We start from the raw sequence: 19859 nt of genomic DNA, 5'->3' as shown, positions 1-19859 counted from the left end.
AGTAGCGTCATTTTTCTCTGCCACGTATCACTTTCCCTCTAGTCCTTCCTGCCAGGACTAGCGGCTCTGGGGAAGTGGCCGGCTGAGCTGGCCGCTAAGCCGCGCATGCGCCACATGCCCCTGTGGCGTAGGACCCATCGCTACTCAGAGCCAGGCGGGGACCGGTGCTGCGGGCGTCGGCCGCCAGAGTAGACATGGGGGCCGGCCGCCCGGGGTCTGTGCTTGCTGTCCTGGGAGTGCTTGGTGTCTGTGCGACCAGAGGCCCAGGACTCGCGGCGGAGGGGAAGACCGGCGGGGAGGCGGAGTGGGCGGAGCCGTGGGATGGCGCGGTTTTCCGGCCTCCCTCGGCGCTGGGCGCAGTGGGGGTGGCTCGCAGTCCGGGGGCCCCGCGGCCCGGGAGGGAGGAGGCGGTGGACCTGCCGGTGCTGCTGTGGTGGAGCCCGGGGCTGTTTCCTCACTTCCCGGGCGACTCGGAGCGCATCGAGTGCGCGCGCGGGGCGTGCGTGGCGTCCCGAGACCGACGGGTGCGGGGAGACTCGCGGACACGGGCGCTGCTCTTCTACGGCACCGACTTCCGCGCGTCCGAGGCGCCGCTTCCGCGCCTGGCGCACCAGAGCTGGGCGCTTCTGCACGAGGAGTCGCCCCTCAACAACTTCTTGCTGAGCCATGGTCCGGGCATCCGCCTCTTCAATCTTACCTCCACCTTCAGTCGCTACTCGGACTACCCGTTGCCGCTGCAGTGGCTGCCAGGGATCGCTTACCTGCGCCGCGCGGCACCTCCGCTCGAGGAGCGCGCAGAGTGGCGCCGCCGCGGCTATGCGCCGCTGCTCTATCTGCAGTCCCACTGCGACGTGCCTGCGGACCGAGACCGCTACGTGCGCGAGCTCATGCGCTACATTCCGGTGGGTGAGGGCCGGACGGAGCGGGAAGGGGAGGGTGGCGCGTGGGGCTGAGACCGGGACCCCTGGTGTCCTGGCCGACGTGCTGTACCCTCTTGATGGCCGTGCTCTACCCCTCTCAGGTGGACTCCTATGGGAAGTGCCTGCAGAATCGGGAGCTGCCCGCGCCGCGGTTACGGGACACAGCCACAGCCACCACCGAGGATCCAGAGCTCTTGGCCTTCTTGTCCCGCTATAAATTCCATTTGGCTCTCGAAAATGCTATCTGCGACGACTACATGACAGAAAAATTGTGGCGCCCCATGCACCTCGGTGCTGTGCCCGTGTACCGCGGCTCTCCCTCTGTGAGGGACTGGATGCCGAACAATCACTCCATCATCCTCATTGACGACTTTGAGTCGCCGCAGAAGCTGGCAGAGTTTATTGACTTCCTGGACAAAAATGATGAAGAATATATGAAATACTTGGCATACAAGCAACCTGGGGGCATCACTAACCAGTTCCTTCTGGATAGTTTGAAGCAGCGCGAATGGGGAGTGAATGACCCCTTACTACCTAACTACCTTAACGGCTTCGAGTGTTTTGTCTGTGACCACGAACTGGCGCGGCTGGATGCCGAGAAGGCCCACGCAGCCTCTCCTGGGAACATCCCGGTCCCTGAGCCTTATATTGCCCAGCCCTCACACATGGACTGCCCAGTGCCCACACCTGGCTTTGGCAGTGTGGAGGAGATTCCTGAGAATGACAGGTAAGGATAGCTGGGGTCCCCTGGGGCTATCAAATCAAATGAGTTACAGACTTGCTTCCTGCAGGCAATAAACTAGCCCTGGGTGCTGAGGGGATGTTGTATAAGGAAATTATGACATGAGGTCACTGTGCCTTTAAGGTATCAAGAATCTAAGAGAAGACAAATTGCGAAAGAGCAGTAGAAAATGTGAGAGGTAATTGAGGGCAACAACATACGAAAATCAGCTTTTATAAACGGTGTTTGTAGTAGTGATTCAAAAAAAGCTTCAACTAGAGCAGAGGGCCTGTTTAGGGAAGTGATGAGGGACAAAGTTGGGCCAGGTTATACATATTCTGAATACCAGGCCCTGGAGCTGGACTGTCCTGAAAATCAACTCAGCTGTTTATTGAGCATCTTCAACATGGTGGGGCTGTGGATGAGAAATACATTAGTGTTTCCAGGGAGGTTTGCCTGCAGTAATCAGGGTTTATGCCTGTTAACTTGGTCTAACTATTAACAGCATCTCCTTTGACTCTTAAAATTACCCTGATTTGGATGATAAATTATGTTTGTCCTAGACAGAATAGAAGGGATGCTTTCAAAAGATGATTAATGATTGTGGCCAATGTGGATTAGAAGGGAAGTGAGGAGGCTACTGAAGTAGGCAGCAGAAGGTGGTGGCATTGGAAACAAGGTCAGCATAGGAGATGGGTTATAAAAACGTTGAAGCCATTTGCAGCAAACCACAGCTGTTAGGGGAGCGGTGAGATAATGTTTGAGAGAGACTGCTAGAATGACCTGCAGAGATCACCATGGACAGTGGATGGTGGCAGAGGGCTGGCACAGTTTGGTCCTGGGAGTGGAGTGGATTTGTATCCAGTAATTTACATCAGGTAATTTGTATCTAGTTTGTGCAGAACATATTATGATTTATCAGAAGAAAAGTGTAACATTAAAAAAAGAGAAACATTCACGTTATGGCTCATCTACACACTGGATACTTTCGCACTTCTTGATTACTGAAACAGGTGTAACATAAAAAGTAACCATCTAAATACTGGATACTAGACACTGGATACTCTTGCACTTCTTGATTACTGAAACAGGTGTAACATAAAAAGTAACCATCTAAATACACTCACTTGCTTTTCTTAGGAAGATTACTGTTTCCATAGTTTGGCCCCTGCTCTGCCTACCTCTTAATTCCCTCCACATTTGGAGACCAAGAGCAGGCAAGTCAGGAAATTTAACTCACTGGGATATGTGTATGTGTGTAGGAGGGCTTGGATAATGAATTTGTGTTTTTGGCTCACTGCCTGTCACTTAGATTAGTACTGGATTTACTTCACATTTCCTTCCCTCAAAGCAGATCCTTGGTCCTAACCAGAAATCAATGTATCTGCTGAAGATGTCTTTGGCCATTGGGAGAAAGGTAGGATTCCTAGTTGTACTGAGGCTCCATAATCCAACTCTCATTTTGATGTTTCAGCTGGAAGGAGATGTGGCTCCAAGATTATTGGCAAGGTCTGGACCAGGGGGAAGCTCTCACTGCCATGATCCACAACAATGAGACACTTCAGGGGAAATTTTGGGATTACCTAACAGAGATCTTCATGAAAAGGAACCAAAATCTCTAATTGCTCATACAAGTATTTAACTTGACACAGCTAAGGAGATGGAAGTCCTTATACAACCATGGGACATGAAGGATATCCAATGCACAAGTCCTTAATGAACACTGTCTTACCATGAATCCAAGGAGTAAGTTATATCCACTGATATTTTATTCTAATCATGTGTAGCCAGGGTCTCAGCCTATGGTAATAGAGCCTCTTCTCACGAGAGATGGAGGCATCCAGTTTTTGATTCAATGGGAACCAGAAGCCTGAAACACCCCATTTGATTCAAGGTGCTGATCAACAGAATTTTTAAAGAACTCCTTCTTTTTCTAGCTCTTTCAGCCTCTCAGTCATGATTTGGGACATGTTAGTTCTTGGCTGTGAATGAGGTAAGACGGGCCAGGTTTAGAGTATGAAAACCTCTCCTGTATTCTTTAAACTGCTCATTATTTTTTTTAAATTTAAATTTATTTAATTGGAGGCTAATTACTTTACAATATTGCATTGGTTTTACCATACATCAACATGAATCCGCCATGGGTGTACACGTGTCCCCAGTCCTGAACCCCCCTCCCACCTCCCTCCCCGTACCATCCCTCTGGGTCATCCCAGTGCACCAGCCCCGGGCATCCTGTATCCTGCATCGAACCTGGACTGGCGATTCGTTTCTTATATGATATTATACATGTTTCAATGCCATTCTCCCAAATCATCCCACCCTCTCCCTCTCCCACAGAGTCCAAGAGACTGTTCTATAGGTCTGTGTCTCTTGCTGTCTCGCATACAGGGTTATCATTACCATCTTTCTAAATTCCATATATATGCGTTAGTATACTGTACTGGTGTTTTTCTTTCTGGCTTACTTCACTCTGTATAATCGGCTCCAGTTTCATCCACCTCATAAACCACTATTATTCAATACCTTTTCCTAATTTCTATTCCTATCTCTTGCTTTATAAACTATTTATGTTGGTGGTGAAGCAAAACTCCTGGTGGGTTGTATTCTGGCTCTCTGGAGTTGTAATTTTTTTATATCACTTACTTTGCCTTTCATGTCAGCTTTTTTGAGTGGCTTTTCTTGCCTGGTTTTCCACAATTTCTGTTGGAGATGGAGTAGCCTTACCACCATTCCCACACTTATTCCCACCTGCATTAAACTGGCTAGAGATTGGACACCTTTTCTTAGTGCTGATTTGCTTCATGTCTAGGGCATATCTGAAATTCCTTCTCACCTCATGAATATCAAAATTCAGAGGCTAATAAATATCACGTCAACTTAAGGAATCATCCTGCTCTATTTTAGAGATGGAGACTCAGGCTGCAAATGATAGCAGAAAAAGTTATCATCATTTCAAAAGGTTAAAATAGGTCAATGTGAATCAAAGCACAAATTGTTATAGGTCTTTGGTCTTTTTCTGTCTGCCTAATGAATTCTTCTATTTTATTATCTTTATATGCTACAAAAGTCCATTTCCCCCAAAAACTCATGAAAATTATGGAGGAAGAATCAGCCCAGCAATATAGCTCTAGTAATTATCTCATATTATCTCATATTCTGTGGCACTTTTAAGTGGGATAAACATTCCAACTTCATCCATTCTATTACTGTTACAGTACATAACTTTATAGCACTTACTGAGGCCACATTTTGATGAAGTCCATCTAAGGCCCTAAACCCAAGGGAATGAGAGATGAAGCAAGACCATTTAAGCCATCATGAGTGGCTGGCTAAATAAAAAGCTGTTAGATTTGGGGAGGTAGCCAAACACTTCTACTACTGTGGTTTAAACATACAGCTTAATGGAGAGGGAGATCATCTGCTTTTTCTGGGGCAGTGGAACAAGAACACCTTGGATCTTAGAACTACACTGGTTGTAATGTATTAATGAATTATCACTAGAGAACTCCCATAGCTTATCAATATATCTGGTTTAGTGTGTATGCATGTGTATATACACACATTATTTACAGACATATATGTGGTTGTAAAGACTGAAGAGGAAGATGATGCTTATGACTTCAGTATAGACTATGTATAATAGGACCTTGGGTTTCTATAAGGTTTTGTTTTTAATATTTTGAACAGCCTGCTAAGCTGTTCTATGTGTGATATACCAGTTTGTTTTTAAATTAAAAAAATCTAGCTATTTACATCAAAGCTAACATCAAGTGTTTATTTTAAAACATAATGGCACTTGCTTTGAATGGGGTATAGATCAGAGACTTTATAATTTTTGGCTGACATGAAACTATATAATATCCCACAAAATGGAAATGTTGCAACAGATCTCACAATAAACATTTATATATGTGGGGTGTTCATATATATATTGGGCTTCCCTTGAGGCTCAGCTGGTAAAGGATCCGCCTGCAATGTGGGAGACCTGGGTTTGATCCCTGGGTCGGGAAAATCCCCTGGAGAAGGGAAAGGTTACCCACTCCAGTATTCTGGCCTAGAGAATTCCATGGACTGTGTATAGTTCATGGGGTCGCAGTTGGATTTCCACTCTCATATATACATATATGATGCTTCCACTAGGGCCCCACACTTATTGTGACCTTTGAAGATGTAGCCAACCAAAGTTATAATTTAGGCTGGATTTCACTGCCAGGGTGATTCTTTTTTTCTTTTTTTGTGTCATACAGCTTGTGGGACCTCAGTTCCCTGACCTGGGACTGAATCTGGGCCCGTGGCAGTGAAAGAGCAGAGTCCCAACCACTGGACCACCAGGGAACTCCCTATTTTCATTTTATTTTAAAAAAAATGCCCTTCAGGACTTCCTTAGCAGTCCAGTGTTTAAGACTCTGCCTTCCAATGCAGCGGGGTAAGTTTGATCCTTAATTCCCTGGTCCCGAACTAAGTTCCCACATGCCCCAAGGAGCAGCCAAGAAAAAAAAGGGCCCTTCATAACAGTATAGAAAGTTTTCTGTTTAGACTTTTGCAGAAAAGAACAAGACAGACCTTTGAAATACTTAATGTTAAAATTTGATATAGTACGGACTCTTACAAAAGCCAAATTCAGGACTCAGACTTCTAAGCGTGCAAGCTATTTAAATGCAGACACCAGTTTATATTGTATACAAAATACAGTATTACCAAGTGCAAACTAAGGTTAGGACTCAAATTTCATTATGTGCAATAAAATGGGTAGGCAATGGTTATGCAAGGTGTAGAATCATTCTTACTTCTCCTGTTTAATTACACCAGTTCAACTGGCATTACCTTAGCACTTTTATGTACAAAGTAGGCCAGTTGTTTATGAATGATTGTGGAGACTCATCCCTGGTTTGTAGTCAGTGCTTCGGAGACTTTCTTTATTCCTCTTACCACAAAAGTATTCACAAAAGAGCAGGGTAAGCCAGGTGCTACCTTTCCACAAGGGAAAGCAGAACCAGAAGTAGCCACATGGCTCTCCAACTAAAGGCTTCACTTTCTCAGCAATGTGAATTTTCTGTGGTTTGGGGCCCAGCCTGCTCTGTATACCGCAGCAGGCTTGAGGTTATTAGTGGTAGAAGTGTCCAATAGGAATCAACTTTGTGTTGCTGGAGTGGGGGTGGAGCATGGGGCTGATGCCTTTATAATTCCCAAGAGTTGCTATTTTCTATTATCTCAGGTTTAATTTTGTATTAATAAATGGCTTCTTTTTAAACAGTGTCTTCTGCTTGATTTTATTTCTGGGGTGAACATGGTAAAGTTGGAGACTTGCAAAAATATTTCAAACATTTGTTCATTTAACAAATATGTATTGGCATTACTCTAGGCCTTGGGATATGGCACTGAGCAAGATTGACAAGGTCCCTTCTCTCATTATGTGTACATTTTAAGTGGGTGTTGGGGTTAAAGCCGTAAACAAACAATAAATGAATAAGATAATCCAGAGTATGATAGATACTATGAAGAAAATAAAACATGTTGATGGTGGTTTAGCATGGAAGTCAGGGAACTCCTCTTTGACATCAAGTGAGACTCAACAGAACAAAAAGAGCCAGTCATGCGGAGATAAATGGGACGATTCTAAATATGTGACAAGTGATTAGCGCACACTCAATTTACATAACCAAATAAAAACTGCTCCTCCAAAGTAATCATCTTATGAACTATAAGACTGTCCAAGTTATCCTTTCATTACCAGAAACATTTCTTGGAGATCATGTGTAAATGCCTTGAGCATCAGTGGTACATCTTTGGACTGAGTTTTGTAAACAGCTAAGTCACTTCAGAGGGGCAGGGGGTAGAAGAGGTCACTTAGAACCAAGTCTAGTTAAAGCTAGGCATTACAATCCAAGGGCCAAGTGTATAAATAGAGATGATACTGCAAAGTATCTTAGCAGGATTGGCGAGAAGATTAAATAAAACAATGAATGTGAGAAAGTGCTTAAACCTCACCCTATCCAATGAGATCACTACAAATGAGAACTGTTGTGTCCAGCTCGACAGCACAGGTTCCCCAAACTGCCGCCGTGGCAGAAGAGTGAGAAACACTCAAAGTTACAGCGGGGATCGGGATGAACACCCCCACGAGGTGAAGGCGTCCAAGCTGATCTCAAGTCTGCTTTATTATACTTTTTGAGACTTGCTTGTATGTGTTTATGTGAGCATAGCAGGCCAGGTGGCCTTCAATGATAATCCTGTGCAGTTAACATTTAGTATTTTTGTATCCCTGTTTTTCTGCCTCAAGGACAGAGACCCAGGTAGTCTCTGTGTGCCGCCCAGGCACCAAGGACAGGAACAGTCTGCTGCCGGCTTTCCATCCCAGGTATCCATCCTGCTTTCAAGATGTTTGCTGTTCCTTCCTGGATTCCTTCACGAGTCACATACTGAGTCATGTCCTCTCAGCAAGATTGTTTAATTCTTTTGTCAGGCCTTTTAGTAGGCCTGTCTCCTACATCTCCCCCTTTTTGTTTCTGTAGATAACTGAATATAGTCAAGAAGGCTAACTGTTGCTGCTGCTGCTTTCGTGTTCTTCTCCAGACTATACAGAGACAAAACGGAATAAGACATTGCAACTAATTATAAGTCCATAACCATAGGATTTGATTTGTTTGAGAGGATTTAAGGAAGACAATCCATCAGCTATAGCATTAAGCAAAGAGCCAGTAATCACATCAAGTTTTTTATTAAACATGTCTAGAATGTCACATTGTAACTCTTGTATATCTTATGTAGTATTTCCTTGATTTAGTAAATGTCGTTTAACTTTATCCCAGTTAAAAGTCAATTGATTATACATATTTATGTGCAGTCACACAGAATGATGTGTAATTCCAGTCACTCTCTAGTCTTAATTGTTTTTGTAGACTTACCAATTGATCTCCTAATAAATAACAGTATGTTGTAAGCCAGCCACTTGTGAAGCCAATTTTTCATCTATTTTTTGTTGAGTGGACCAAAGAACGTCTGCATCCTTATGCCAATCTTGTACAAAATGAAGTTTGAACAGATTGATGCAATGCTACACTGCTGTAGTGGTGGTTATTGCTATAATTCCCAGAATAGCTGCTATTTAACATACCAATAAATCTTTTTGTTCTTTTTAAAGTTGCTTTTATAATTTCTTCTATGGCATAAAGAGTAGGGCTTTCTTGCCAGCCTCTTTGTAAATCCACTGGTATCCAAATACCTGTCCAAGTTTTTAAAACATAAATACTTTGCCAAGATTCATTGAAAGGAATGGTATTGTTTAAACAAGTATAAAAAGAATGATTTATACAATTTATGAGACCAGTAGAGATGTTACATATCGCTGGCCCTAACATAAGCACAAAAGGTAATCTTACACAGGCCTGAATAGTATGAGTAGAATTTTTAATAAAATTAAAAGTTGCCTTAGGATCGTTTAAGATATATTCAGTATAACGGCCATTCCAAGCCTTAAGGGTTTTTAAAGCCATAGGTATCTTCCAAATCTCATTATGTACTGGGTGATGGATAAGTTGAGGAATGGGGGGAGCAAATCCCTCTCCATGCCATATCAAAGATGCATTTCCATATGTACCAAGTGTGTTATTATGATATATCCATGGACTAGAAATACTTGTTCCTTTAATCTTAGGGGTTCCTCTAGGGCCCTAATCTATAATCTGTCCCTCAGGAGTATTTAGTAACAGATGACCTTCAGACCCTCTACCATTTTTCCACTGGATCCAGTCCTCCATCCATACCATGTCCTATTCTTAAAAGCATAGCCTGGGAGATTAGGAGGACGATAATGTATGGTGGAATTTTCTCTTTCTTTAAAAGTAAGTGCTGTTAATAAGAAAAAAGTGTTCTTATTCTCTCCAGGCTTTTCTACAATAGAAAGCCATCCCCAGAATCCCGTCTTTAAACAGAATTCTCCAAATCCTATACAAATGGATGTGCTGTCTGTTCTTACTGTATAATTTTTTAGAGATTGTCCTTCTTCTTCCTCTTTTAAAGGAAGGCTTGGATCATAAGGACCAGGAAGCCAGGCTGAATCATTGACAAATATGGGAATACTGAATCTTCCTATGTAATGGGTCTTAATAAAGGAGGATTGAGAATATATGCCCAATAATGATGACTGGATCAGCCTGAACACTTACTGACATTGTGATAAGGGTTACCATAGCCAGTAGTAGATTGGCAGATGTTTTTGAAAGGCCATGATGATGAACTAGGCTCTCAGCTTCCTGTGATAACTTTTCTGCCCCCAAGTGGGTATTGTGGCAGTTCACGTTCGCTTGGTCTTGGCAGGCCCAAGTTCTAACGTAAGGTGCAGCATGGCATGCGTCAGAAGTCTGGAGGGTGGGTCTATATCAAATCATGTTTTTTTCTTTCCAATACCAGATTCTCCTCCTCAGGATCCATCGGTGTTCATTTTCCTCTATTAAGGTAAGAGCATACCCTCTTCCTTGTTTAAGCATGATATCCAGCTTCCATTCCCTGTCCTCTTTCCACAATATTTTTTGCCAAACCTCCTGTAAGGGAGAAACTTTAAGGGAAGTATCTTTAGTCTGTTGTGAAAAGTTCCAGTGAACCTCAGCTGCTGGTTTCTCATATAGCCCTCTTATGTCCAAAAAATTTAGAGTAAAAAGAGCTAAAGCTATTTTATCCTTAGGGGAAACAGGTCCCAAGCCATACTGTCCTCCCCCTTTTTGTTTCTGTAGTATAAGTTTTAAAGTTCGGTGGGCATGTTTGATGATGGCTTGTCCTTGAGGATTATAAGGAATGCCTGTAATATGTTTAATAGACCAGTCAGCTAAAAATTTTTGAAAGATATGACTTTTATAAGAAGGCCCATTGTCAGTTTTTATAGTTTTTGGTAGGCCCATATAGGCAAGAGCTTGTCGTAAGTGAGGGATACATTGAACAGTTGACTCTCCATTATGAACTGAAGCAAAAATCATTCCAGAATATGTGTCAATGGAAACATGTATTAAACCTAAATTACCAAAACAGGGCATATGAGTAACATCAGTTTGCCGTAAGTCATTAGGATATAATCCACAAGGATTTACGGGCACTGATTTATGGGCACTATTGTGGAAGTCTGACAGGTAGGGCACTGAGAAACAATATTTTTAGCTTGTTGTCGGGATAACTGAAATCAATATTGTAATCCTCTGACGTTAATGTAAGTTAAAGCATGAAACTAAGTGGGAGTAAGGAATGTAGTTAATTTAACATCAATCTGGTCATTACCTTCTGATAAAAGTTCTGGTAATTGAGAATGAGAGCGGGTATGAGTAATATGAAATGGAAATTGTCGATCCCTAACTATATCTTGTAATTTCAAAAATAACTGATGAATGGGAAGGTCCGAGACAGGAATATGAATAGTTTCTATCTGGAAACTTACCTTAACAGCATATTGAGAATCTGAAATGATATTAATGGGTATTACAATGTCTGACAGGACAGTAATTATGGCATCTACTTCAGCTTGTTGTATTGATGAATATGATGATTGCCAAATTTTGGTGGTTGGACCACAATATCCATCCTTACATTCTTTATTTGCATCTGTAAAAAAGATAGGAGCACACTCAATAGGTTTTGTTTTAGTTATTCTAGGCAATTTAAAAACATGTTTTTTAAGAAAATTAATTTAGAAGATGGATCAGATCAGATCAGATCAGTTGCTCAGTCGTGTCCGACTCTTTTCGACCCCATGAATTGCAGCACACCAGGCCTCCCTGTCCATCACCAACTCCCTGAGTTCACTCAGACTCACGTCCATCGAGTCAGTGATGCCATCCAGCCATCTCATCCTCTGTCATCCCCTTCTCCTTCTGCCCCCAATCCCTCCCAGCATCAGAGTCTTTTCCAATGAGTTAACTCTGCATCAGGTGGCCAAAGTACTGGAGTTTCAGCTTTAGCATCATTCCTTCCAAAGAAATCCCAGAGTGACAATCAATTGTACCAATAAAATCAGATAATGCTATCTGCCATTCCATATTTTGTGCAAAAAGTCATTCTATCTGACCTTTAGCTAAAGGAACTATTATATATTTGGGATCATATCCTGAAATTTGTTGAATACGAGTCCTCGATTTAAAAATCAATTTACTAATAAGGTCTACATAGGTAGTCAATAATTTTGTTTGTTTATGGGGTAAAAATACCCGTTGTAATTATAAATTCATTTTTCCATATTATTCCTGTAGGAGAATGAGGTGTAGGCATAATTAAAGCAGTTAAAGGTTGTTGAATATCAATTCGAGATAACTGTTTTTGTTGCATGCCTTGATTCATTTCTTGTAATTCTCGATTGGCTTCAGCTCTAAGTGTTCATGGACTGCTGAGATCTGTATCTCCTTTTAGAGTATTAAATAAATTTGTCAAAGCATAATTAAGGATAACCAGTGTAGGTCATCGGAGAAGGCGATAGCACCCCACTCCAGTACTCTTGCCTAGAAAATCCCATGGACAGAGAAGCCTGGTAGGCTGCAGTCCATGGGGTCGCGAAGAGTCGGACATGACTGAGCGACTTCACTTTCACTTTTCACTTTCATGCACTGGAGAAGGAAATGGCAACCCACTCCAGTGTTTTTGCCTGGAGAATCCCAGGGACGGCGGAGCCTGGTGGGCTGCCGTCTATGGGGTCGCACAGAGTCGGACACGACTGAAGCTACTTAGCAGCAGCAGCAGCAGCAGCAGTGTAGGTCATAACCAATTAGTATCTCCTAATAATTTTTGCAAGTCATTCAGAGTATTAAGGTGATCAGTTCTAATTTGTATCTTTTGAGAGGATACTGTATGATGATTAAGAATGTATCCCAAATAATTATTTTCTATATTTTATCCGGAGCAATTATTAAGCCGAATTCTTTCAATATATTTTGAGTGTCTAAAAATATATGGTGCAATAACTGATTATCTGGATAAGCCAATAAAATATCATCCATATAATGTATAACATAAGCCTGGGGATATTTTTGTCTAATGATAGATAAGGGCTGATTAATAAAAATGTGACATAAAGTAGGACTTTCATTAAGGTCCTTTCATTGGAGAAGGAAATGGCAACCCACTCCAGTGTTTTTGCCTGGAGAATCCCAGGGATGGGGGAGCCTGGTGGGCTGCCGTCTATGGGATCACACAGAGTCGGACACGACTGAAGTGACTTAGCAGCAGCAGCAGCAGCAGGACTATTCATCATCCTTGAAGTAAGACAGTCCATTGATATCTCTGACTGGTATTAATGCTAGGACAGTAAAAGCAAACTTAGGAGCATCAGAAAGATCTAAAGAAACAGTAAAAAAACAATCTTTTAAGTATATTATTGTAAGATGTCATTTTTTAGGAATCATAGATGGTAAGAGAATACCTGACCGTAAGGCTCCCATGGGTTCCATTACAGCATTAATTTTTCTTAGGTCTGTTAATATTCTCCATTTACCTGATTTCTTTTTTACAACAAAAACTAGGGAGTTCCAGGGACTAGTAGATTCAATTATATGTCCTTGTTCTTTATGTTCTAGTATTAGCTCATATAATGCTTCCAATTTTTCTCTGGTTAAGGGCTACTGCTCCATCTATATGGGTTTTTCTGAAAGCCAAGTCAGTTTTAATGCAGTCTTTTTTGAAGCAGTGGCCCCTCTGATAAATTTGGATTTTGGAAAGGGTTATACACCATATTGGCCATAATTTGTTTAGCTTGTGGGGATATAGTGGGTATGGTTACATATGCTCCCCATTGCATTAATAAATCTCGTCCCCCAAAATTGATTGGAATATCTGCAACCAGAGGTTGCAAAGTGGCAGTTTGTTGTTCTGGGCCTTTACAGAGCATTGTTTGAGAGCTTTGACAGATATTCATAGTCCCTATTCCTGTTATAACAGTAGGAACTGATTTAATGGCCAGGAATGAGGTCAATGTTTTATAGCTATTATTGAAACATCAGCTCCTGTATCCATGAGCCCAGAAAATCTCTTTCCCATTATTTCTGTATCTAGTTTTGGTCTCTCATCAGTAACATAGGTCTGCCAATATACTTGTTTTCCCGTACTTCCAAATCCTCCTTCTCTTTTTCTAGGGGATTAATCTTTATGTAAGGCAACAGAAGGGAGTTGTGTAATTCACTCTCCCTTATTTATTTGATATGGAATATTAGCACTCATCATAACATGAATTTCCCTTTCAAAGTCTTCAATGATTCCAATTTGTACTTGAATGCCCTTTATAGTTAGACTACTTCTACCAATCATAAGTCCAACAGTATTTTTTGGAAGAGGACCCCATATTCCTATAGGAATTTTACATACTCTCATAGATGGCATCAATAATTGATTATCTAGGGCAGGAATATCTATTGCTGCGCTGCCCGAGGTTACTGCTACTGCTAAGTCACGTCAATCGTGTCTGTGCGACCCCATAGACGGCTGTCCAACAGGCTCCTCTGTCCCTGGGATTCTCCAGGCAAGAATACTGGAGTGGGTTGCCATTTCCTTCTCTAATGCATGAAAGTGAAAAGTGAAAGTGAAGTCGCTCAGTCGTGTCTGACTCTTAGCGACCCCATGGACTGTAGCCTACCAGGCTCCTCCATCCATGGGATTCTCCAGGCAAGAGCACTGGAGTGGGTTGCCATTGCCCGAGGTTGTTGGGAGTAAATCATAGATTGATTGTTTTCTAATATTTGAGTGGGATATGTGAATGGGACTGCATTCCATGAACACGGATTGTTTTGGGAGCCCCTAGCTCGGCCCAGAAAGGTGTTTCCCAACAGAGGAGTCCCGTCTTTATGAAATTTGGAATGGCGTTGATTAGCCCAGTGATTTCCTTTTTGAAATTTAGAACATAATCCAGGGGCTTTAGCTTCCCCTTTTCGATCATTATTATTTATTTTACAATCTTTTTTCATTTGTCCCAGTTTTCTGCATCCATGACATTTAATTTTATTGTCCTTTTTTCCTTTTGAAAGGGCCTGTGCCAGTAACTGCATCTTATAGGGTTCTGATCCAGTATCATGACACGCCTTTATATAATCTTCCAAGTTGCTTTCCTGAGCTTTTAAAGGTTGGAGAGCCTTTTGGCATTCAGAGTTAGCATTGTCATAAGCCAACAGCTGTAAAAGCATGTCCCTTAGATTAGGGTGAGATACCGAGCTCATTAAATTTTTTCGAAGTCTGGCTATAAAGTCAACATAAGTGTCTCCATTAGACTGTCTAACTTGTGTAAATGATGGAGTAGTATGTCCAGGAGGATTAAGTTTTTCCCAAGCTCTTAAACATACAAATCGTACTTGGGAGAGGACCTGATCGTCAAATTGTAATTGAGCCTGTATTCCAAAATATCCTCCTGACCCCATCAGCTGCTCCAAGGAAATGTTAATAGGTGGATTTGAAGCAGCATTTTTATGAGCTTGTTGATTTGTTTCATCTTTCCACCAGGTTTTAAATTGTAAAAATTCAGAGGATGAAAAACAAGTTCTTGCAACCGTATCTCAGTCAAAAGGGATCAGCCTTTCAGCTTGTGAAAGTCCTTGAATTAAACCCACAGTATATGGAGAGTTAGTACCATATTGTGTACACGCTTGTTTTATCTCTTTGACTGTCTTAAAAGGCAGAGGGTGATAATCATAAGTAATAGCACCTTGTGGATACTGTGGACCAGGGGAAACCTGAGTGACCACCACAGGGAGGGCTAGGGCATCTTCATCCCCTTGTAGTTGTGCCTGTCTAATTCCCCTTTGAAAGGGAGAAATATGGTTGGGCACTGTCAGATGAGGTTCAAAATGCCGTCATCCCACGGAGTCTGCAGATCTAAAGGGGGTGGCTCTGTTAAGGGTGCTGAAGGATGAGCCACATTAACCATGGGAAAATGATCATTATTCCCACATGATTTTATTTTCTTTCGCTCTTTTCATTTGGGGCACAGAGGTGCTTTTCCCCCTTCAGAATCACTATTCTCATATAAACAAGATTCATTCTCTGATTGTTCATGTGTTGTCTCTACAGAATTTTCAGAATCAGAGGCTTCTGAATGTAAAGGTCCTAGCGCAGTGCTAATAAGATTTCCCAGTGACCAGGCAAAGGACTACATTCCCCACTATGATACCCCACTATGATAAGCTCTGCATAGGCAACGCATAACTTCTTGCTATTCTTTATACCTTAAAGTCCCTCTATCTGGATCAAGTCAATAGCAATGTTTTTCAATAGCAGAAAGTAAGTCTTTTAAAGCAGAATGAGAAACTTGCACTCCCAAGCTTTTCAACAAAGTCTTTTAAGACTTGCATATAGGTCGGAGGTTTGGATTTTCGAATTATGTACTTATGTATTTATCGCTGATTAAATCATGGAGTTCTCTAAAAAAAAAAAAAAAAGACTTGCATATATGCTTAGGGCTTCCCTTGTGGCTCAGACGGTAAAGCGTCTGCCCACAATGCGGGAGATCAGGGTTCGATCCCTAGGTCGGGAAGATTTTCTGGAAAAGGAAATGGCAACCCATGCCTCATTGTTACTCTGATTGAATTATCCATGGGGTGTACTCACCAGGTACTTTCCACGTCCACCTCTTCGGTCGGAATTCCCTGCGTTCCTTGCCTCCTAAGGAGAAGCTCCGAAAGCTGGTTTCCCTTTCAGGTCCCTGTTGGGGCGCCACTTGTCTAGTCCAGCTCGACAGCACGGGTTCCCCAAAGCGCCACCGTGGCAAAAGAATGAGAAACACTCAAGAAAGGGAACCAACACCCCCACGAGGTGAAGGCGCCCAAACTGATTTCAAGTCTGCTTTATTATACTTTTTGAGACTTCCTTGTACGTGTTTACATGAGCATAGCAGGTCAGGTGGCCTTCAATGATAATCCTGTGCAGTTAACATTTAATATTTTTGTATCCCTGTTTTTCTGCCTCAAGGACAGAGACCCAGGTAATCTTTATGTGCCTCCCAGGCACCAAGGATAGGAACAGTCTGTTGATGGCTTTCCAACCCCAGGTGTCCATCCTGCTTTCAAGATGTTTTCTGTTCCTTCTTGGATTCCTTCAGGAATCACATACTGAGTCATGTCCTCTCAGCAAGATTGTTTAATTCTTTTGTCAGGCCTTTTAGTAGGCCTGTCTCCTACAAAAACGATTCTTTAAGCCGCAGCAGCTGTTCAAATAAATGAATCTATTTTTCTTCACGGCTTCGAAGTGGCTCTAAAGGTAATCAAAACCAACAGTTCTTTAAGGTTTATTAAAATTAAATCATTCCCAAGTTAGCACCTTAAAGTCTCACATTTTGATCCGCTCCCATCCTCTCTGTCCTTGCCTATGTCAATCACTCTCTAATGCAGACTTTACCACCCGAAACTTGGGCTCTTTCCTGGGTGTTCCTGGCCCAGTACTGCCCAAGACTTCAGGGCCCAGAGCTCACAAAAGTCAGCGTGGACCCACAAAACAGCCCCAAAGAATCTCCTCCTAACCTGCACAAGTGTCTACACCAGCCAGGGTCCGAAACCGGAATCAAGGCGACCCCGCCAAGAAAAGAAAGAAGAGCATCCCGGGGCAGGAGGTGGGTGGGTTGCAGCCGAACCTTATCCGGCTCGTAGGGGTCACGCAGGGTCACGCACGGCGCCGCAGAGCCTGCCGGGAGCTCCGTGTGCAATGGCGACGCCAAGCCTCCGAGGTCGGCTAGCACGGCTTGGGAATCCGCGGAAGCCTATACTGAAGCCCAATAAGCCTCTCATCCTAGCTAACCATGTCGGGGAACGGCGCCGGGAGAAGGGCGGTGAGTCCTCAGCCTTGGAGGCCCCAGAGCGGAAGCTGGAATAGTGCCGAAGGCTACTGGGTGGGAGGGTCGGAAAGTAAGGGTTTCTTTGTGACTGAGGATCCTCCCGTTCTGCTCCTCCAGAGGCGACCTGTATCACGGAGATGTCGATAATGATGGCTTGCTGGAAGCAGAATGAATTCCGCGACGAAGCGTGCAAAAAAGAGATCCGCGACTTCTTCGATTGTGCTTCGAGGGCTGAGGTGACAGGAGGCTTCTGGGGTGCCCTTTTGAGAGGAAAATAGGGGGCATACAGTAGTGGTTCTTTCTGCTCTTGCTTGGTGATAAGAAAGTCCCTCTCATTCTGAAAGGGAGAGGAGATTTTTGGAAGCTACTTGATCACGCCAGAGTGGGAAAGGTTACTGTTTTGAAATCGCTGTGATGCTGAGAGATTTGTTTCATTGCTTTCAGCTTTACCGGGTGCAAAATGAGGTTAATAATTAATATTCGTTTTATAGAATTTTTTTTTATCAAGTGAAGACATGCATGGGAAAGCCACTTTTTAAAGTTTAAATTGCTTTTCAAATAGACATTATTGTTTAAACTAGAGACAGTAAAGGACAGATTGTTTAGTTTCCAGACTAAATTGCCGACTGGGAATTGTATACTAAATTGTATAATTCAGATTTTACAATCATTCGTGGATCCCAAGTCCTATGAATGAAAGGGAACTGGGAAGATGACACAGATCTCCAGGCTGGTTAACACCTTAGCGTAATTTGGGTTGTGTGAGAACTATTAGCTTAGGTCAGGGCCAACTTCAGAGCTGTCATTTTAATTTTTGTTCTGTGTTTTCAGGCAGCCCGAAAAATGAGATCAATCCAGGAGGATCTGGGAGAGTTGGGGAGTTTACCTCCCAGGAAGTTGAATAAGCTGTTACAGAGGTTTCCTAACAAGCCTCACCTCAGCTGAAAATGGAGGAGCATTTTCAGTGACTGGACTTAGCTTCTGAGAATTAAACAGAGGCATTTTAGAGATATTTGCACTGCCATGCTCTCTTTGAAGAGTAGAAAGAGGCAAAACACTGTCTTTTTTTGTCTTTTTTTTTTTTTTTTTTTTTACCCTTTGGAAACATTATGTGGGTGGAAATTTTGCTTTATTTTGAAATAAAATCTTCTGAAGAGAACTTGGCCTTTTGTCGTGGATTAGGTACTCCCACCGTAGTTGAACCTTGCGTCCTCCCCTACATTCTGAAAGGTGTTTGCTCCCTGATTTGCACCAGGAGCAGGACAAAAACCTTTATGTTGTCCTGCAATTGAGGTCCTTTATACCATTTAGTGCCCTTGCCTTTGGATGCGTTAAGGTTGTTATCCGTATGTGCAGTTTTTTGCCATCATCTGTAAGTATATTTAGAGACGACCTATTTTTGTGCATAGCCTCTGTAAGGTGCTGCTGGAATAATCAGAGGCTCACAAATTAATAACCCACAGTTACTGCAGATGAATTTTATTTGGCCCACACAGTTAAAGTTTATATTAGCTGACCACAATAGAAACTGTCATAAAAAGTCCACTTTTTCGCTTCCCTTAAAAAAAAAAAAAATCAAAAGATCTGACAATCCTAGTTTCTTATCTCCACATGGAAATAAAGATTAATCAAATAGAGTTGATTATCTCCATTCTCCAGAGATCTGGTCATGGGACTCCCCCAAGTGGTGAGACTAAGACTTAATTGGCAATTATCATCTTTATGTATTACCTGTTCAGTAGTGTCATTATCTGCTTTCGTGACCTCTTGATATTCTATAGCCTGCCCTTTTAGACATAACTGAGTTAACTTTTTTATGTACTTTACAGCACATAATATCCCCGTTAAATGTACAAAGGGATCAGCGGGGGTTTTAAAGCTCCAGTGGGATAATTATTAAGATAAATGAAGGGGCCATGCCTCCTTGAAGCACATACCCCATACCACCACATATCCCACTGATGGAGTACTGGACAACTGCCTATTCCGCCGGCTGAGGCTGTTAGGAAGAAGTTAGCTTAGGTACTGTGGACTAGCCTTGAAGTTCTTAACCTTTGGTCAATAGACTCCCAGTAAGAGGTCTGTGAATATGGATGAGAACAGAAAAAGTTATCTTTAACCACAACTGAAATTGAGTATTTCAGTTAGCACTGGGAAACAACACTATTATTAGCAATACCTATATGAAACCACAATATTTTATACCTTACAGTTTGTTACAGATGTCTCAATATTTATACTCATCACAGGGAAGCCTGGCGTGCTGCTGTCCGTGGGGTGGCAAAGAGTCAGACACGACTGAGCGACTGAACTGAACTAAATTTATTAATATTTTGATAATTGTATATCAACATAAAATATTTTCTTTATAATTCTTTGATTTATTCTATTTATAAACAATCTGAGGGACCTCCCAGGTGGTCCAGTGATTAGTACT

General features: G+C 42.4%; 2 protein-coding genes and 1 long non-coding RNA gene across 5 annotated transcripts; 2 read left to right on the top strand and 1 right to left on the bottom strand.

Moving 5' to 3' along the window:
• The first annotated feature begins 3 nt into the window (after window positions 1–3).
• On the top strand, window positions 4–6895 carry POFUT4 (protein O-fucosyltransferase 4). Its single transcript, XM_086382015.1, has 3 exons — window positions 4–902; window positions 1022–1647; window positions 3116–6895. Exons 1-3 carry the CDS (start codon window positions 195–197, stop codon window positions 3261–3263), a joined length of 1482 nt encoding a protein of 493 aa, XP_086238141.1. The 5' UTR covers window positions 4–194; the 3' UTR covers window positions 3264–6895.
• A 1451-nt stretch (window positions 6896–8346) lies between these two features.
• LOC147342901 (uncharacterized) lies at window positions 8347–17242 on the bottom strand. Of its 2 annotated transcripts, none has more exons than XR_015156811.1 (4): window positions 17112–17242; window positions 16204–16845; window positions 11066–11229; window positions 8347–10198 (listed from the first exon to the last, which is right to left on the bottom strand). It is a non-coding gene; the product is annotated as an uncharacterized LOC147342901 (long non-coding RNA). The 2 variants fall into 2 exon arrangements; XR_015156812.1 differs by having other exon boundaries at window positions 8347–10184.
• A 24-nt stretch (window positions 17243–17266) lies between these two features.
• Window positions 17267–18581, top strand: CHCHD1 (coiled-coil-helix-coiled-coil-helix domain containing 1). Of its 2 annotated transcripts, none has more exons than XM_086382019.1 (3): window positions 17267–17416; window positions 17540–17658; window positions 18258–18581. In XM_086382019.1, exons 1-3 carry the CDS (start codon window positions 17293–17295, stop codon window positions 18267–18269), a joined length of 255 nt encoding a protein of 84 aa, XP_086238145.1. In that variant the 5' UTR covers window positions 17267–17292; the 3' UTR covers window positions 18270–18581. The 2 variants fall into 2 exon arrangements, with proteins under 2 accessions (XP_086238145.1, XP_086238144.1); XM_086382018.1 differs by having other exon boundaries at window positions 18254–18581.
• The last annotated feature ends 1278 nt before the right edge of the window (window positions 18582–19859 follow it).

Source organism: Bos grunniens, chromosome 28 (genome assembly GCF_055505025.1).
Source record: "Bos grunniens cultivar Pamir isolate PY7600 chromosome 28, Bosgru_T2T1.0, whole genome shotgun sequence".
Taxonomy (NCBI): Eukaryota; Metazoa; Chordata; class Mammalia; order Artiodactyla; family Bovidae; genus Bos; species Bos grunniens.
The sequence above is the reverse complement of the archived record's forward strand: the minus strand, read 5'-3'. Positions and strand labels throughout refer to the sequence as shown.

Bases quoted from the DNA above. Each gene is read 5' to 3' on its own strand.
- POFUT4 (XM_086382015.1), top strand. From the start codon at position 195: ATGGGGGCCGGCCGCCCGGGGTCTGTGCTTGCTGTCCTGGGAGTGCTT. The intron at 903-1,021 runs GTGGGTGAGGGC...TACCCCTCTCAG, and splicing joins AGCTCATGCGCTACATTCCG to GTGGACTCCTATGGGAAGTG. The intron at 1,648-3,115 runs GTAAGGATAGCT...TTGATGTTTCAG, and splicing joins GAGATTCCTGAGAATGACAG to CTGGAAGGAGATGTGGCTCC.
- CHCHD1 (XM_086382018.1), top strand. From the start codon at position 17,293: ATGGCGACGCCAAGCCTCCGAGGTCGGCTAGCACGGCTTGGGAATCCG. The intron at 17,417-17,539 runs GTGAGTCCTCAG...CTGCTCCTCCAG, and splicing joins ACGGCGCCGGGAGAAGGGCG to AGGCGACCTGTATCACGGAG. The intron at 17,659-18,253 runs GTGACAGGAGGC...CTGTGTTTTCAG, and splicing joins ATTGTGCTTCGAGGGCTGAG to GCAGCCCGAAAAATGAGATC.